The sequence below is a fragment of the Macrotis lagotis genome, chromosome 4, assembly GCF_037893015.1.
Source record: "Macrotis lagotis isolate mMagLag1 chromosome 4, bilby.v1.9.chrom.fasta, whole genome shotgun sequence".
In the NCBI taxonomy this organism is placed as follows: Eukaryota; Metazoa; Chordata; class Mammalia; order Peramelemorphia; family Peramelidae; genus Macrotis; species Macrotis lagotis.
Window position 1 is genome coordinate 28,272,526 of NC_133661.1, and position 16,325 is coordinate 28,288,850.

Below are 16,325 nucleotides of genomic sequence, written 5' to 3' on the forward strand. Positions count from 1 at the left end.
TTAGTTGCAGTGAATCTTGAAGACCATTTAATAAAACCTATAGTAATACCCAAACAGCTGAAAGATGTTTTAGGTATTAAAAGACCATCCTTTCAGCTATTTGGGAATTCTATGTGTTACTTTAAATCTTATAAGGTATATAGATTTGTGTTTTGCATATTTTTGTTATTCAGTCATGTTTAACTTTTTCATTACCTATTTGGGATTTTCTTGGCAAAGATAAAGGAGTGGTTTGTCATTTCGCCATCTATCTCATTTTATTGGTGAGGAAAGTAAGGTAGACAAGGTTAAATGAGTGGTCCAGAATCATACTAGTAGAAAATTTCTGAGGCTAGTTTGAATTTATGATGATGAGTCTTCCTGACTCCAGGCCTGGGACTCTATCCAAATGTCCCATCTAGTTACACCACGTTTTCTATAACTGTTCACTTATTTCTAAATTTTGAGTTCCAAAATTATATGTGTGTGTATATGCGTGTATGTGTGTATAAATATTTTTGTATGTAACTTTGAAATTCAAAATAAAAAAATTACATAACTAACTAACTATATGTGTGTATGTTTCATGGGAAAGACTCCTAAAACCTTGACTCTGAGAGATCCAATACACCTTTACAAAAGGTCCTTGAGCATAGTTATAAAACCAAAAAAAAAGGTTTAAATATAATTATATCATTTTTAAAAGCTTAAATGGACATTCCAGGGAGGTATAATCATATGTGGTGATTAAGAAAAGATTTCAGGGAAGGGTTCATGGATGAGGTGGCAACTTTTGCAATGAAGCTTTAAGGTTGAAAAGGATTCTAAGCATCAGTGTTTTTATGAGGAAAGGCATGACCGGTAAAGGAAATGTTCAATCAAAGTGAAGTTCAAAGACAAGGAAGTCAAATGTGGGGCGAACTCAAGTGATTAGCTTGTCTATTTCAGTTGAAACCATAGGGGGTATGAATGGAAGATAAAATGGGGTCCAGTGTAGGTAGCCTTGAAGGTCCAATTTAGCATTTCACAGATCAATAAACTCTAACCCTCCCCAACCCTAATACACACACGTACGCACATACAATTATAAATTCTTCTTGATCAGCTGCCACAGCATAGAATTTGACTCTAGGCCTTCTTCTAGGGATCAAGAACCTTAGATATACCTTAGTATCCCCCGTAGGGCCTCACAGTGTGCATCTCACATAGATTCTCAAATACTTCAGTCTATCCTTTTATGTACCCTGGAAATCTATTTCAAACTTCAGTGGGGAAGAGATGAGGGAGACCTACTTTTTGTATTCTATTATCATGATAGTTTGCATTCACTCAGACACTCAATTAGAGACAGGTACTATTTTATGCTTGAAAGAAAATTATGGAAAAAATTACTTGGTTATGTTTTTTTTAGCGATTATGGTTCTTAATAGAAATATTTTTCCTGAAACACTTTTCCCTCTTTCCAAAGAACAAGCCAATTTTATTAACATTTCACTGAATTTTAACAGTGATTTATTTGAATAACATTATCTTAACATTTTGATCTTGTGAAAATTGTGAATTTATTAGATAATAATAACTTACAGGAGAGCATGGCAAGCTTAAAGGAACGATAATAAAGCAGATAAACTATGTGCCCCCCGGGCAAGTCTTTGGAACCGAATTTCTGGTCAAAAGATGAGACTGAGCTAGAGAATTGTGCATTTTTTCCCCTAACGTTAACTGTTAAATGTCACAAACAACATTTCAGTTGACATCTATGTCTACTTTTAATAGTAGGCCAATTCAAAATACCTGATGACTGTGAGTTACCTTTTTCAGAAATGCTATAAACTATACTGAAAAACTCCCATACTTCATGGGTACATGGCTGAGGCCTCACTGTCCAATTTTTAACTCTTTCCACCTGAGACATAAGAAATAAGGAATGAGTCAGACATACCTGATCCATAATTGGATATTCAGAGTCCCTCAACATTCAGGACACACATCTATATGGAAGGAGTTGACTGAATGTAAGTGTCCTGAAAGCCCCAAGGAAGAGGATGAATGTGGAGAGTTTGGTGTAACTAGTATGAACCCTCTTGTAGAAACCTACTCATAAACCTGAGAGGGTCCTTAGAGGCCATGTTAACTCTTCACTTCATTGATGAAAGAATATAAGTAGCCTTAAAGAGAAGGAAAGGCAGAATCATAAGTCAAACCCAAATAATCTAACTTTAAATCACTGTCTCCTAAGTCCTAGAATGACCTGGCCTAGATTCATCATTGATCCTCCTTTCTCCTCCTGGTGTGGCTCAAAGATTGTCATATGAAAGGTTCTATGAACCTCCTAGGGGGTCTCAAGTTAGGTTCTAAGTCTTCTTTTGCTTGAGCTAAAACACAATGTAATGAAGATCTATTGTGTTAAGCATTTCTGATATGTATGGTTCTGATCAAAGATCCCAAATTCTTGTTATAAACCTAGAATTTAGCATCCTGTGATTAGATTCCTTCATTTTCCTTAGATTTGGGTCATAGCTGGTAAAGATCTAGAAGCAAAGCACACTATTTTGAAAGAGCATTCAAAAGATCATCGTTGGAGGGGTGCAGTACAGACAAAATTACATTCGTGTTTCATTAAGGCGAGATCAGAGGATGCTGTACAATTTTACTTCTTGGGTCTGTTGTTTTAAACATTCTTAGACTTTTGAAAAACACCTGACAAACATTTTTCATGAGTGATGCATTAGAGAAATAAAGCCAGAGCACTTAGGGCAATGCTGCCTCATACTCTCTAGTCACTCAGTTTCTCTAATTCTTAGCCTCTGATGGCCTTCTCCTCTATTCTACTTCATCAACACAGGAGAATGATCATAATTTGGATGTTTCCATTTCCTGAATATGTTCTGAAACTGACTTTCATCTTTCTCATGTGCTATCACTCCAGTACTCTGCATACCTAACAGCCTCAGCAGGATCACTAATCTCTCTATCCCTAAATATTATGTTCAGATCAGTGACTCCTCTCTGACTTTGCTTTCCTGTTTTTCTAATACCGACCCAATTATTAGCCACCTGTTCATATTCTACTCTTGTAAGCCTTTCCTTGTTGCTCACTTCTGGACATACCTCAATCCTAAACTATTCTTTACCAGGATCCTCTACTGCTCATACGAGGCTAAAAATGACTAACTGGCTGCAACATTTCAAGTCATTTATCTTCAAGTGGGTCCTTGCTGTAGTAAAACAATTTTTCTATTCCTCTCAAAATGATTCCCTAGATGACACCTCTTAAACCTCACACAAGCTTCTCTCCCCTACTTTTTTGGATGATGTCACTTTCTACTTTATCTAGAAAATAGAAATCACTCACCATAACTTATTTATTTTTCCCTTCTCTTCATTCCAAAGTTTCTTGACTTCACATCATGACATCATGTTCTCTGTCTCATTTTCTCAATCACTGATAAGAAGGTGGCACTTCATGACAAGTTCAGTCCTTCTCCAAATGTCATCTCTCTCTTCTCTTTTCCCATTCCCTTCTTCCTTTCCCCTCTCTCAGATCACAGACATATAGCATTACTTAAGTCTAAGCATGACATTAAAGGCTGATAATGAATTGTTGTGTAGCCACTTCCAGAAAATATGTTAGTCATTTAGAAGACATTCAATATACAAATGAGTAACTGATAGGATGGATTACAGAATTTGTGTCATACCGGGCCAATGGAGAGCTTGGAAAAAGGATATTTGAGGGTGTTTCTCATATTACATCATGCAGGAGGCCCCATGTTTACCCACATCTGTCTGCCCTCATTGGTCACAGTTTCCAAAGTCAAGTATTCAAAAATTCAATCCTAATGTAATGTCTTTTATTCTATGTAATTGCTTATTTGCTTTGTTTTAGTTGAACTGGATGGTATTATTGATGGTATTCTGAGATTTTTGTTTTGCTCTTAGCATCTCCCCATTGGATTCAATCTTCACTAAAAATCCTATACCAGCACCTTCTTATGCAGAGAATTTAGAGTTTGTGTGAAGCTTTGACCACTACCTATCTGTGAAACTATGGTCAAAAATCATTTACACTCTGAGGGCCTTATTTTCCATAATTGTAAAATGAGCATATCAGACTAAGACAACTCCCAGGACCTTTCTGACTTTAAATTAATGAATGACCTTAAGGTTCATAGCCAAAGTAAAATAATGGATGGATACCTATTACTAGAGGACTTACATAAATGAGTTCATAGAAGATAACTACCCAAGGACTGGCTTCAAGTGATAAATCATTCAGTCACAGAACCTCTTATATTAAATTATAGTGTGGTCATCATCCACTGTATATTAAAGTTAGTAAAGATACTAAAAAAAATCACAATTTTGTCAGGTACTGAACATATGTGAATGTGGGGTATATTAGGGAAATTTAATTGATACTCTCTGGAATGGTTTCCCTTTAAAAAAGAAAGAAGCCTATACTCCAGATTCAATAGGTCTAGAGGACTAGAAACAGCTGAAGTTTTGGGTTTGGTAGAATTTCGAATTCCCTACAGTTAGTCTTTGTAATTTAAAAGTGTTATACCGACAAATAGTTCTATGATTAGTCATTACATCTGCTTAACTCTTTATTTAAAAAGTTATATTTTTGTGTACATTCTATATTATATTTTTGTGGTCTATAAGAATTTCATTGTGTTCTAAACCCAAGTCTGAGTCACTGGACTGGTATGAGTATAGGGGGCTAGGTCACAGGTCAAAGATTGCCTTTTGAGAAAATAGAAGCATTAAAATTCAGAGAATCTTGGGAATTTAACATTATTCTACCCTTATTCTAGGTCAGCATTATATGAAATTCACTAAACTCAAGAGGCTTTTGGAAAAGCAATATTTTATGAAAAATTAATAATAACCATTATTAAACTATTCCTACTAGGTTCCAAGTTCGATGCTCAACAATGGAGATTACGACTAGAGAAAGACAGTTTATGGTCAAGTCCACATTTGGGGAAAAGGGAAGAAAGACAATATCTTAAGATAATTCTTCTATAGGATAAATGATGATTTTTAAAAGTTCTAAATTATAAAAGTCCTACGAATGTACCAGAGGGACAGATTGCCTGGCCCAAGCAGGGATCTTTAGATTTTCAGGAAATCAGATGATAGTGGGAAACTGTAAGCTATACAAGCACAGCAAGTGGGAAAGCCAGAAGTTCTTAGAAAGTAGTATCAGGATAAATAATAGCAAGTTTTGTTTCACAATCCATATTATTTGAAGGAAAAGTTGATGACTCTCATTCAATCAAATCATATAAGTAATGATGTAGTCTGGATTGGTCTCTAGGTGGTCCGTAACTAGAGAAGAGAAGTCACAACTTAGCTGCTCTGACAGAGATGGAGATATTTGCCTTCTTCTTATTTATTCTTAGGAGATGTAATCTCTACAGTAGTATGCATTTCGTTTTTGGTTCGTATAATTAAAGAAAAAAACAAAACAGCACAGATAAAAACAGAGAAAAAGAATATGAGGAAAATGACCAAAGATAGTCATGGAATAAGCTCCAACACAAGCTGGGAAAAGATAAAGAGAAAATGATTTGGAGATTAAATTCAGGGTTAAATGGAATGGAAGTTTAATCTAAACGTCAGCATCTTCAAATATTAAGTCTTCTCTCAATTTCCCAGATGCTTTTTTTCCTAATCTTTGAGCTTCAGCAATGTCTTTCACTTTTGAATGAGCAAGGACATACCTTCTACTCAACATCCATGTCCTGAGTGATATTATCCAGTTTAATGAATCGGTATCTGTGAACAACATCTTTATTTTTATTTATTTTCTACTCATTTTCTTTCTAGTTGTTAATCTAATCATTCATAACTTTGGTGATAGATGGGTTAGTTTATTCACAATGAGATTGTCTATATTTTGGGAGTTTGATTGTTCAATTCCTTTGATAGATACCTCTAATGATGCTTTGTTCTTCTATCATCCAGAATGTGTTAACACTTTATGTTTAGTCATGCTCTGGTCTGCAGCAAACACCAGTACCATCTTGTGCCCTTTCTCTTCAATTACTTTTGAAGGTAACATTGACATATACACTGTTAGGTCTGATCCTTGATGTGGCCACCTATAGTGATTTTCAAAGCCTCTTGTCTGTCCACAATAGCCACAGTTCCTGGGCTTATGCTTCCAAGCATCTCTAGTCTGTAAAGGTTAACTGTGTGATCCTGGACAAGTCATTCAGATCATCATCTGAACAATGAACTGGAGAATGAAATCACCAATCATTCCATTAAGCCAAAGGAAACTTTAAATGGGGCCATGAAGACCTGGATATGTTTTGCTCAACTCTTGAGTCGTGTTTTTGGCAATTGAATCTTCAGTTCAGTTCTGGTCTTTGTGTAGGGAAATTCTGGAAGTCCTCTATTTTGTTGAACATCCATCTTTTTCTCTGACACTATATGCTGAATTTTTCAGGGTAGTACAATCTGGGTTGTAATCCTAGGTCCTTTGCTCTCTGAAATATGTTATTATAGGTCTTCTAATCCTTCAGTGTTGAGGCTAATGGGTCCTGTGTGAGTCTGATTGTGTTTCCCTTTGTATTTGAATTGTTTTCTTTTTACTGCTAAAACGAAATCTTCTGAAAACTCTATTAAGCTTACCATCTTTCAGCATGGACTTGGATCAGCATGGATCATGGACATTTTACTGTTTATCCATATAATAAAACCATTACAAATTGTACCATTGTTTATGCAATAGTTTCCCATCATTATGACACGATGGAGTCATTGGTTTGACATGAGAGTACCAAGGTTCAAATACTAACTCTGCTACCTACTGCTTATGTGAATTTTTGAAAGGTCATTCACACTTCACTGGACCTTAATTTCTTTGTCAATATAAATAGAGGCATGGAATTTTGTTTAAAATAATGGCACCTTAAATAATATATGATCCTCGATCCATTTTATAGTTAAGCAAACTGATGTCATTTTTGTTTCATTTTTCAATTTATTTGTTTATTTTCTTCCATTTTTCACATGCATGTTTTAAAGTTAAAAATTTTCTTCCACCCTTCCTTCCACCCTCCTTCCCTCAGCAGTGAATAGTCAGGTTAGCATTGTACATACATATTTCAATAAACATGTTTACAAGGTTAGTATTAGTAAGTATTGGCATGAGGAATTAGAATTAAGGGAAAGAGATAAATAAGAGATATTTTTATAAAGTGTTCATCAGGTTCTGGAGGGTTGGGGCTTTTTTTGGTGTATGTGTGTGTGTTTGGTGTTTTGTTTTCTTTGTTTTTCTTCCTCTGGATGGGGATAACATAGTCCATAGCCAGTCTGATAGAGTTGTCCTGTATCAGTTGTACTGCTGAGAGGCGCTGCTTCCATCAAGTCAAACTGATGTCTGGAGAGTCAATGTGATCGATGAACCCAAGGTTGGGTATTACATGGTAATTCCAAGATTGAACACAGGTCACAGTTGACCTCAGAAGTCCTATTACTAAATCTATGATACTATGATCCTGACCTTCTGCAGATGAAGGGACTCAACTAGAGATGGTCTCTCATGCACCTTTTCTAAATCTAACATCTAAAATACTCACCAAAGAAAGCTTCCACTGAGATGTCTATATGGAGAAATGAAGTATTTTGAAATAAACGCCACTCAGAAACCACCCAGATTGACTGGACGTGTGATGACTGACCATCTAGAGGGAGCATTTTCTTCTGTCCTTCTTTTTCCCCAAACCACCAAAACAGCCCCAAGACTGTGACTGAACAGCTGGATTGCTCATACTTCTTGGATGAGATTGGAATCACTTGCTCTACTTCTTTATATAAAATGGAGAACCCTTAGGCCTTATATCTATGCCTGCACCTCTGCCCTCCAGTTTCCCAGGCACTGTCATTTAACCCTAAGAACCCCCTGTTTTTTGGTTATCTTATCCCTCTGTTTCACTTTTAAGACTTCTGGACATTCCCAGCTCCTTGTAGCTGAACATGCTTTCATGGATTATCTCATGCAATTAGAGTGTGAGAGTACTGAAAACAAGATGGTAGCATTATTTCCATTTGTATCCCCAGTTTGGGGCACAAAGTTAATACATTTTCATCCTTTTATCCATTCGTAATTTCCATTTTGACCATTTCCCACTCTGAGGGAACTGATAGTAGTGCATAAATTCTAAACCCTTTAAAAAATTACTAGTAGCTGAAGACTAAATAGGTCAGAAAGATAACTTTAGATTCATAAATGCTTTAGTATTTTAAGTTTTGAAACTGGGTTGATCCACCTAATCACTTCAATCACTTAGTTGTAATGTATTTTTTTCTGATGTGGTTCAAATGCAATTAAAACAACTATAATAGCAAACATCTGTTAGAGAATCTTAGGTATACAATATATTGCAGTAGGAAACAGGAGAAAGATACCAAATTTAAATAACACAGTTCCTTTATTCAACATATATATATATATATATGTATATATATATATATATTCCATAAAAACAATGAAATTGACATTTTTAAAATGCAACCCAAAATTGTTATCATTATTTTATGGTGGTGGTGGAGGTAGTTATCATTTTTTTTGGCAAGGCAATGGAGTTAAGTGGTTTGCCCAAGGCCACACAGCTAAGTAATTATTAAGTGTCTGAGGCTGGATTTGAACTCAGGAACTCCTGACTCCAGGGCCAATGCTCTATCCACTGCACCATCTAGCCACTCCATGAGGTAGCTATCCTTAAATATTGCTAATATTATAGAAATTCATCATCTTCAGTACTACAACTAATAATATTTGCTACCTGGAAGTAAGGGACAAATGACCATAAGTTTACTACCTTTGAAAAAAAATCACCACATTGTTGATTACTCTTCATAGCAAAGTTTGAGACATGATTTAATGAAGCTTAAAAGATAAAGTTTGCTCTGGATAAAAAAAATAAAAATTATCTGCCTACAATCAACAATTACTTTTGAATATAAAATTGAATAATTTTAAGTGGAAAAATTCAGAAAATGGCAAAGTGACAATGAGGGAGTCCTTGGACTATATAGAAATTATATATGATTAGTCAATGTTCTAATGCTCTGAGAGAAATGAATATTATAATTTCATATTAATAATTTTTCATTTGTAATCTATCCTTTTCCTCCTATTTGTCTACATCCTATACTTGAGGAAGTCAATTAGTCTCTGAAGGACATGAATGAGTAATAAGATTACTCCGAGCCCCCAAGGAACATGCACTTTAACCACCCAACTGGGGAAATCTAATTTCTTTTCAGAAAATAAGCAAAATACAGTCTGGATGAGTCCTGAACCTGAAAGAAATTCCTGTCCTTGATCCCCTCATTTAGAGTTTTGGGTGAAGCAGATGATATAGGAGAAAAGTAGCCTGAAAAGTCCAAATGGAAATTCTTCCCCTCTCATATTTCTAGTCTGGAGGAGCTAAATACTTTTTGCCAATCTCCTCATTAAATATGTACTTATCAGAGTCGAGTTTCACTTGCCAGGGGTGATTCTTGTCAGAAAACACCCAATTTAAGGGCCCCTTGGCATCTTTTTTTACCAAGAGAAGTCACAGATGATAACCAATATATTCATTATTAGGTTCCAGAAATAATTAATTGATTTTTAATTACCTGTCTCTTGGGGGTTTTAGTCATGAAAGCTCATCATCTGATATGACTTTTCCCTGAGTCAGGCTGTATGTGACATAAAGCAAGCCCAGGTCATTCCCTTCAGATTTCAGGAGGAGTCTCAATTTGGCCAAAAATTAGCAGATCTCTCAAGATCTTGAAGTTCCTCCTAGATCTAAGGGGAATGGACTGGGTTTAGGAAGTTTTATGTTATTTATACTCTCTTCTTGATTTAGAAGACTGGATTTTGTATATTTCCCAAGTCCAGAATTCATCTGTTGCTAGTTTCCAATGGCATCTTTGCAGAATCCCAAATTAGGTGATATGGTCATTAAATTAACAAAATACCTTCCATTGAAGGGAGCAGATGTGATGGGAATAAGAAGATGTGGGAAGAAAATCAGCAGCAAAGGACTGCTGAAATCAAGGACTTCAGAGGCTGCCTAGGCCAGACTACACTGATTTTACAGGTGAACAACCATACTTTAAAAGAAATACCCAAGGTCACAAAGGTGATGAGTGTTAGAAGAGATAGTTATTATACATGTGTCCCTTGACTGCAAATTCAGTTTCTTTCCATACTACTAGTGGTGGAGCTGTATCTTAAAATTCTCAAAAAAAGGTCATAGTTACACATGAGATGAGATGGATCTCTTCAAATGAATAGGTTATAAGATACTAACAATCAGAACAAGGAACAATGGTTAGAACTTGGGGGTGGGGAGGTGTTAGATTGATAAAAGAAAGACTTCAGAGATAGTCCAAAACAGAGAAGATACCTCTGAAAATAGTGGGATCCCATCACTTGGAAGTCATCTCACTGGGACTCCTTCACAGGGAATCTTACTTAGGAAATATTTGAAACTTCTTAGTCTCTTAGATCTTTCCTTTGAGACTCTCTAAATTTGCAGATGGACTTCAGGACAAATGAAAGCTAGGGCTATTTTTAATACAAAGATTATATCATTTTGAAAAATGAAAAGGCTTCTATAAACTCCATTTAGAAAGGTTCAATTTATAAGAAAACTTTCTCCCACTTCAATTTGAGATTGAGACTATCAATTCTCTTATTTCTGAAAACATAGAAATTGTCTCCATGTAAACACACACACTCACACACATACACAGAGTTGCTGGTTTTTTCCTTCTTCCTCAGGTCATAGATAGATGGGAACAGAAAGCAACAAACCCAGCATGCACAGTGATATACTCATATTTTCTAATGAATAGATATAAGTTTAAGAAACTGTGAAATATACAAAAAGGGAAAACTAATGATTATTTGCATTTTTAAAATAAACACCAAGCAATTCTGCTTCTCAGAGTCAATAAAATGTCCCAGGGGGGTGAAAGGTAACTATAAAATATTCATAACCTAAAAGTATCCTTAATATGGAGAAGAAAACTCATTTAAGGAAAGGCAAATTGCCAGAGCTGTTCAAGGTATCTGCCTCTACTGATTAGTTTAATTCTTATTGAACCTAAATTCTCTTATTGTATTTTTTATAAATCATTTTATTATATGACTTAACTGGAGTGATTTCATGATCCCTGGAGATGCCTAACCAATTTTTGATGAGGGGGTTCATCATTACTGCTCAGATGGAATTTTGAAGTCATTTCAATTATTATATTTAGATTTGCAGAATCATTTCTTGGATTTATTAGACAAATACTGATCCAAATACCTAAGAGTAAGGGTCATCATGTTGGACAGGGCATTCAGGTAAGGAATTCTACATTTAAACAAATAAAAAGCTGGTGGGGAGAAACAGGAAGTAAGGTATTCTCTTCCCTATAATAATAAAAATGACATTTATATACATTTGAAGATCTGACCAAAGCCTTTGATACCATAAGTCATGAGGGGTGTGGAAAATTATGTCAAAATTTGGTTGACCACAGAATTTCATCAGTATTCAATATCAGTTCCATGACAGCATGCATGACTGGATTCTGGATAGTGAATGTTGCTCTTGAGATTTCCCAGTCATCAATGGAATGAAACAAGAATGTGTCCTTGCTCCCATGCTTATAGCAATGTTTTCAGCTATGTTATCAAATGCCTTCATTGAGGATGAACATGACCTCAGGGTAAACAACCATACTGATGGCAAACTCTTCAACTTGAAAGGCTACAAGAGGGCAGCTAGGTGGCACAGTGGATAGAGTACCGACCCTGGAGTCAGGAGGACCTGAATTCAAATCCAGCCTCAGATTCTTAATAATTGCCTAGCTGTGTGACCTTGGACAAGTCACTTAACCCCACTGCCTTGTAAAAACTAAAAATAGAAGACAAAAAAAAGAAAAGACTACAAGCCAAGACCAAAGTGGAGGGAGTGTTGGTGCATGATCTTCTGTTTTCAGTTCATTGTATCCTCAATGCATCCTCTGAAGCTGAGCTGCAAATATATATGGATCGATTGTCTGCAGCTTGTGCTCATTTTGTTCTAAAACAAGAAAACCCAGGTGCTCCATCAGTTGGCACCACACTATCCATATGTGAAACCATCGATTACAATTCATTTACTTTGGAAGTGTCTTTTCCGGTTTCCTCGTCTGCAAAGATGGGTATAATAATATGACTTACCTCAGAGAGTTGGTGTGTAGATTAAATTCGATAATTACACAATGCTTAGTATATACTTGGTTGGTTCTGGCCCTTCATTATTGAAGAAGACCAACATGACGTCACTATGTTTGAGACAAAGTATAGTGTATACACCATATACTTTGTCTCAAGCACAGTAAGTGATATCATTTTACCCATTTTTTACAGATGAGGAAACTGAAGTAAACAGAGGTTAAGTGATTTGTCCAGCGTCACACAGTCAGTGAGCAGCTAAGGTTACATTTGAATTCAGGAGTTCTTGATTCCCAAGTCAATCCTCTATCAACTCTGCCACCCAGCTGTCTCTCTGTGTTCCATATGAAGACTTATTTTCTGATTCCCCCCCCCAGTTGTTATTGTGACATCTCTCCAGAAAGGATATGTATAACTTTGTATTTTTTATCTAATTCTCCACTGTTGCTATAGTTTTTTTCCTCTCTAAACAGTGAGAAAACTCCCTAAGGGCCCCATATCCAGTAAATGATGCTAGATTATACATTGCAGCACATTATCATTTACTGAACTGATATATGGCCCCTAACTCCCATTGTTCTTCTTGTTATAACTTTTTGTTACTTTTTAAAGTGACACCATCAAAGTGATAATTCTAAGTGAAACTTTATTGGAATAATAGAAGAGAGTATTTTCACCTACAGAATATATAAGCTCTTGACTTTAAGGTCTTTTTTTATTTTCCTTAAATCCCCAGGACCTATCCCAATTTCTTACAAATAGTAGGTGCTTAATAAATGCTTACTGAGAGTAATTGAATAAAATAGGTGAATTATTCTCTGAAACTTGAAAGTTAGTAATGGAGTTGGTATCCTTCAATCCATCACTTGAATCCATTACTACTTGCAGATATAGGTATCCCTTACCTTTCAAAAAAAATTTAATCAACTGAATATTGATTTACATGAAAAAGAAATTTTCCTTCATCATTATCTATAGAAAAAAATGGACACAGTCTTCAAGATACAAGAATAAGAAATAAACATCCTACCAGATACAGCAAGGAAGTCATCGATGCTAGTGATGTCATCTACAGCTTCTGTGAGGACATGGATATGGTTCTCCCACAGGCGTTTATACATGTCCATATTGGATTTTACTGCCTGACTTTTGGGTCGGGCAGTGAGAGCCAGGGCTGCATTGATAACCTGCATGAAGCAAAATGGTGACAAACTTTTATAATGTGGGAGAGTTAAAGCTATCTGGAATATCACCAATCATATTAGAATAAATCACTCTGTGGATAGAGTCATAGTAGATTGCTAACAAAATATGGTTTAGCCAAGTGATATTTTTTTAGTTTTTGCAAAGCAATGGGGTTCAGTGGCTTGCCCAAGACCACACAGCTAGGTAATTAAGTGTCTGAGGCTGGATTTGAACTCAGATACTCCTGACTCCAGGGCCGGTGCTCTGTCCACTGTACCACCTAGCCGCCCCTAGCCAAGTGATTTTTATTATTTCATATAATTAACCAATGAATAGTTGCATATACATGCTCTAAGAATTGTGAGACCCAAAAATTCTGCCCGATGGATATTTGATGACTTAATGAAATATACACTGAGGATGAGGCAATAACCAATAACCATAACACTGTATTTTGTAAACAAGTCTTTTAGACTTGGAGTAAGAAAGTTTACTTAAAGGGTCAAAGTTTATGTAGAGAGTAAATGAATTGAGGATAGTAAAGTCTGAATTCAAACCATGGCTTTTGAATGACCAAAATATTTAACCACTCTTGGCCTAAGGTAGATCACCTGTCAAGTTGGATTAGCAATATCAACAAAACTGAAGTCAAGAAACTTGACGTTGATTACCAAAGTGTAAATGATTATTACATAGCAAATGTGGGGTTTGAACCTAGGTACTCTGACTCTTAAGCCAGTCTTCATAGCACCTGATTAGATAATCCCTTTTCAAAGATGACTGTGAACCCAATGACTTGGAGGAAATGTAGAATAGTTGTATAATTATTCCATTAGCAGGCATAGCAAGGACAGTAGGTGGTATTGCTTGGGACAAAAGGGTAGGGAGCCAAGAGGCAACTATACTGTAGCAAGCAGGGTTTTCTACTAAGGTTTTGAAACTTTATGAATTCTTTCACAGGAGGCATCACGGATACTTACCTCATTGATATCAAACATAAAAACAGCCAGACCAAGGAGGTAAGTATTCACTAATACACATATTAGCTAATATGAGTTGGGCTTGTTTCTGGTTGACTCTAAAGTCTATTTCAAACATCATGAGGCATTTCCTCCACTTCTCTGGAAAGAGAGAAAGAAGGGAGAAAAAAAGGAAGAAAAGAAGGAAGGAAGACAGACAGAAAGAAAGAAAAGAAAGAAACAAAGGGGAGAGAAAGAAGAAGAAGAAGATGAAGAAGAAGAAGAAGAGGAAGAAGAAGAAGAAGGAAAAAGGAAAAAAAGCATTCTACTCCAAAATATATAGTCCCATTCACCTCATTTATTAGCATGGTCCTTACAAATGAACTAACCCAGGGAGTCAGTTATAAAGTCCACATTTAATTTAAATTTCTTTTAGGAAGCAATGGAAACGGAGAGGGACATCACACTAGGAAAGCCAACATGATCACTTAATGAAAATACTCTTTGGCCTTAGCTTCTAGCAAGATCTAGACAAGGGCTAGGCTTTAACAAAACATCATTCACATGCACAAACACAAACAGATGGACACATGCATAAACAATCCCCCCCCACACACACACACACATATGCTCACTGAAATTAAAAAGTTTCTTCTAGTCACCCAGATCCCAAAATCCAAAAGGATGAGTGACATTTTCACATAATTTTCTGCAACATTTACCACAATAATCACTGATAGAATTACTATAGTATCCTAGAGGGCACATGAAGAGCACCAAGAGGGGAGGCAAAAGGCTGGAGGATCTTTGAAACAAGTCACTCCTATCCTCATTCCTTCCAATCTTCACGACTCCAACATTTATAACAACTTCTCCTATTCTTTCCAATCACCAGGCCAAAAGACCTCTTGACATTGATTATATATACATATATATATATATATATATATATATATATATTCCTTCAATTGCATCATTTATTATGTATTCTTGCTTGATTTTATGGCAAAGTCCATGAAGATGACTGTCATGTCTTTCCACACTCGTCCCTTTTGGGAAAATTGGGGTTGTGATCATTCACTGTGCTCACCAAGGCATAGGAAAGATTGCCTATGGGAAAGATCATCTGCTCACACCACTATTGTCATGTAAAATCCTCCTACAAAGACCAAGTAACTCCCCAAAAGAAGGGATAGTGAGATCTGTCTATATTTCTTGAATACATCACTATAATTTCTCTCTCCTGTTTTTTTCTTCAACCTTCTTTCCTCCATGGCCCATTTCTCTAAGCAGCACGCTTTCTATTTATGGCTCTGATAGGGTGTGCTGGATAAAATGTCTAGTAAAAAGATGATTTAAGGTCAAGTCACACCATGTTTCAGATTTTGTGAGCCCCTCAGGTGGAGTATATAGTGGGCAGTCTAGAGCTTCAGGACTGAAGTTCTAGAGAGAAGGGTTTGATTCCATTGATTGAGAGGCTTTGGGAGTGGGGAACATTAAAATGTTTAGGAATTGGAGAGAAGGCGGGACACACCCATGAAGAATAGATGAAGACTATCAAGATGAAGAATCGGTGTTGAAACAGGAAGAAAAGGGGAGATCAAGGAGTCAGAAAACAAGGATAATAAACACACAAACAAAATCATAAGATATTTAAAAATTTAACAGCATAAAGTACAGCATGACATAGTAGAAAGGTAGTTTTGTGTTTCAATAGATTGGACTCTAAGTCTTGTGTCACACAGAGATATGTGTGTATTCCTGGACAAGTCACTTAACGTTTGTGTTTCAGGCAAGTCTCTAAAATTATAATTCACCCAACAAATATTAATCTTCAGTGACTTGCAAGAAGACTATTTCCTCATAAGACTTCCTCTTACTCATGAAATCCCAAGTGCAGTCCAGGTCCTTCCAAAAAAGTATATACAATGGAAGACACTACAGTGGTATCATGTCTCACTAAGTTGCAAGAGACC

At 36.1% G+C, this 16,325-nt stretch overlaps 1 protein-coding gene across 2 annotated transcripts in view; it reads right to left on the reverse strand.

Moving 5' to 3' along the window:
• Window positions 1–16,325, reverse strand: part of LOC141520652 (catenin alpha-3-like) — a 1,797,877-nt gene that overhangs the window by 496,158 nt on the left and 1,285,394 nt on the right. For both annotated transcript variants that reach the window (XM_074232362.1, XM_074232363.1), the window contains exon 11: window positions 13,236–13,392. In XM_074232362.1, coding sequence (XP_074088463.1) covers window positions 13,236–13,392 — 157 coding nt within the window. The remainder of the gene's footprint in view (window positions 1–13,235; window positions 13,393–16,325) is intronic.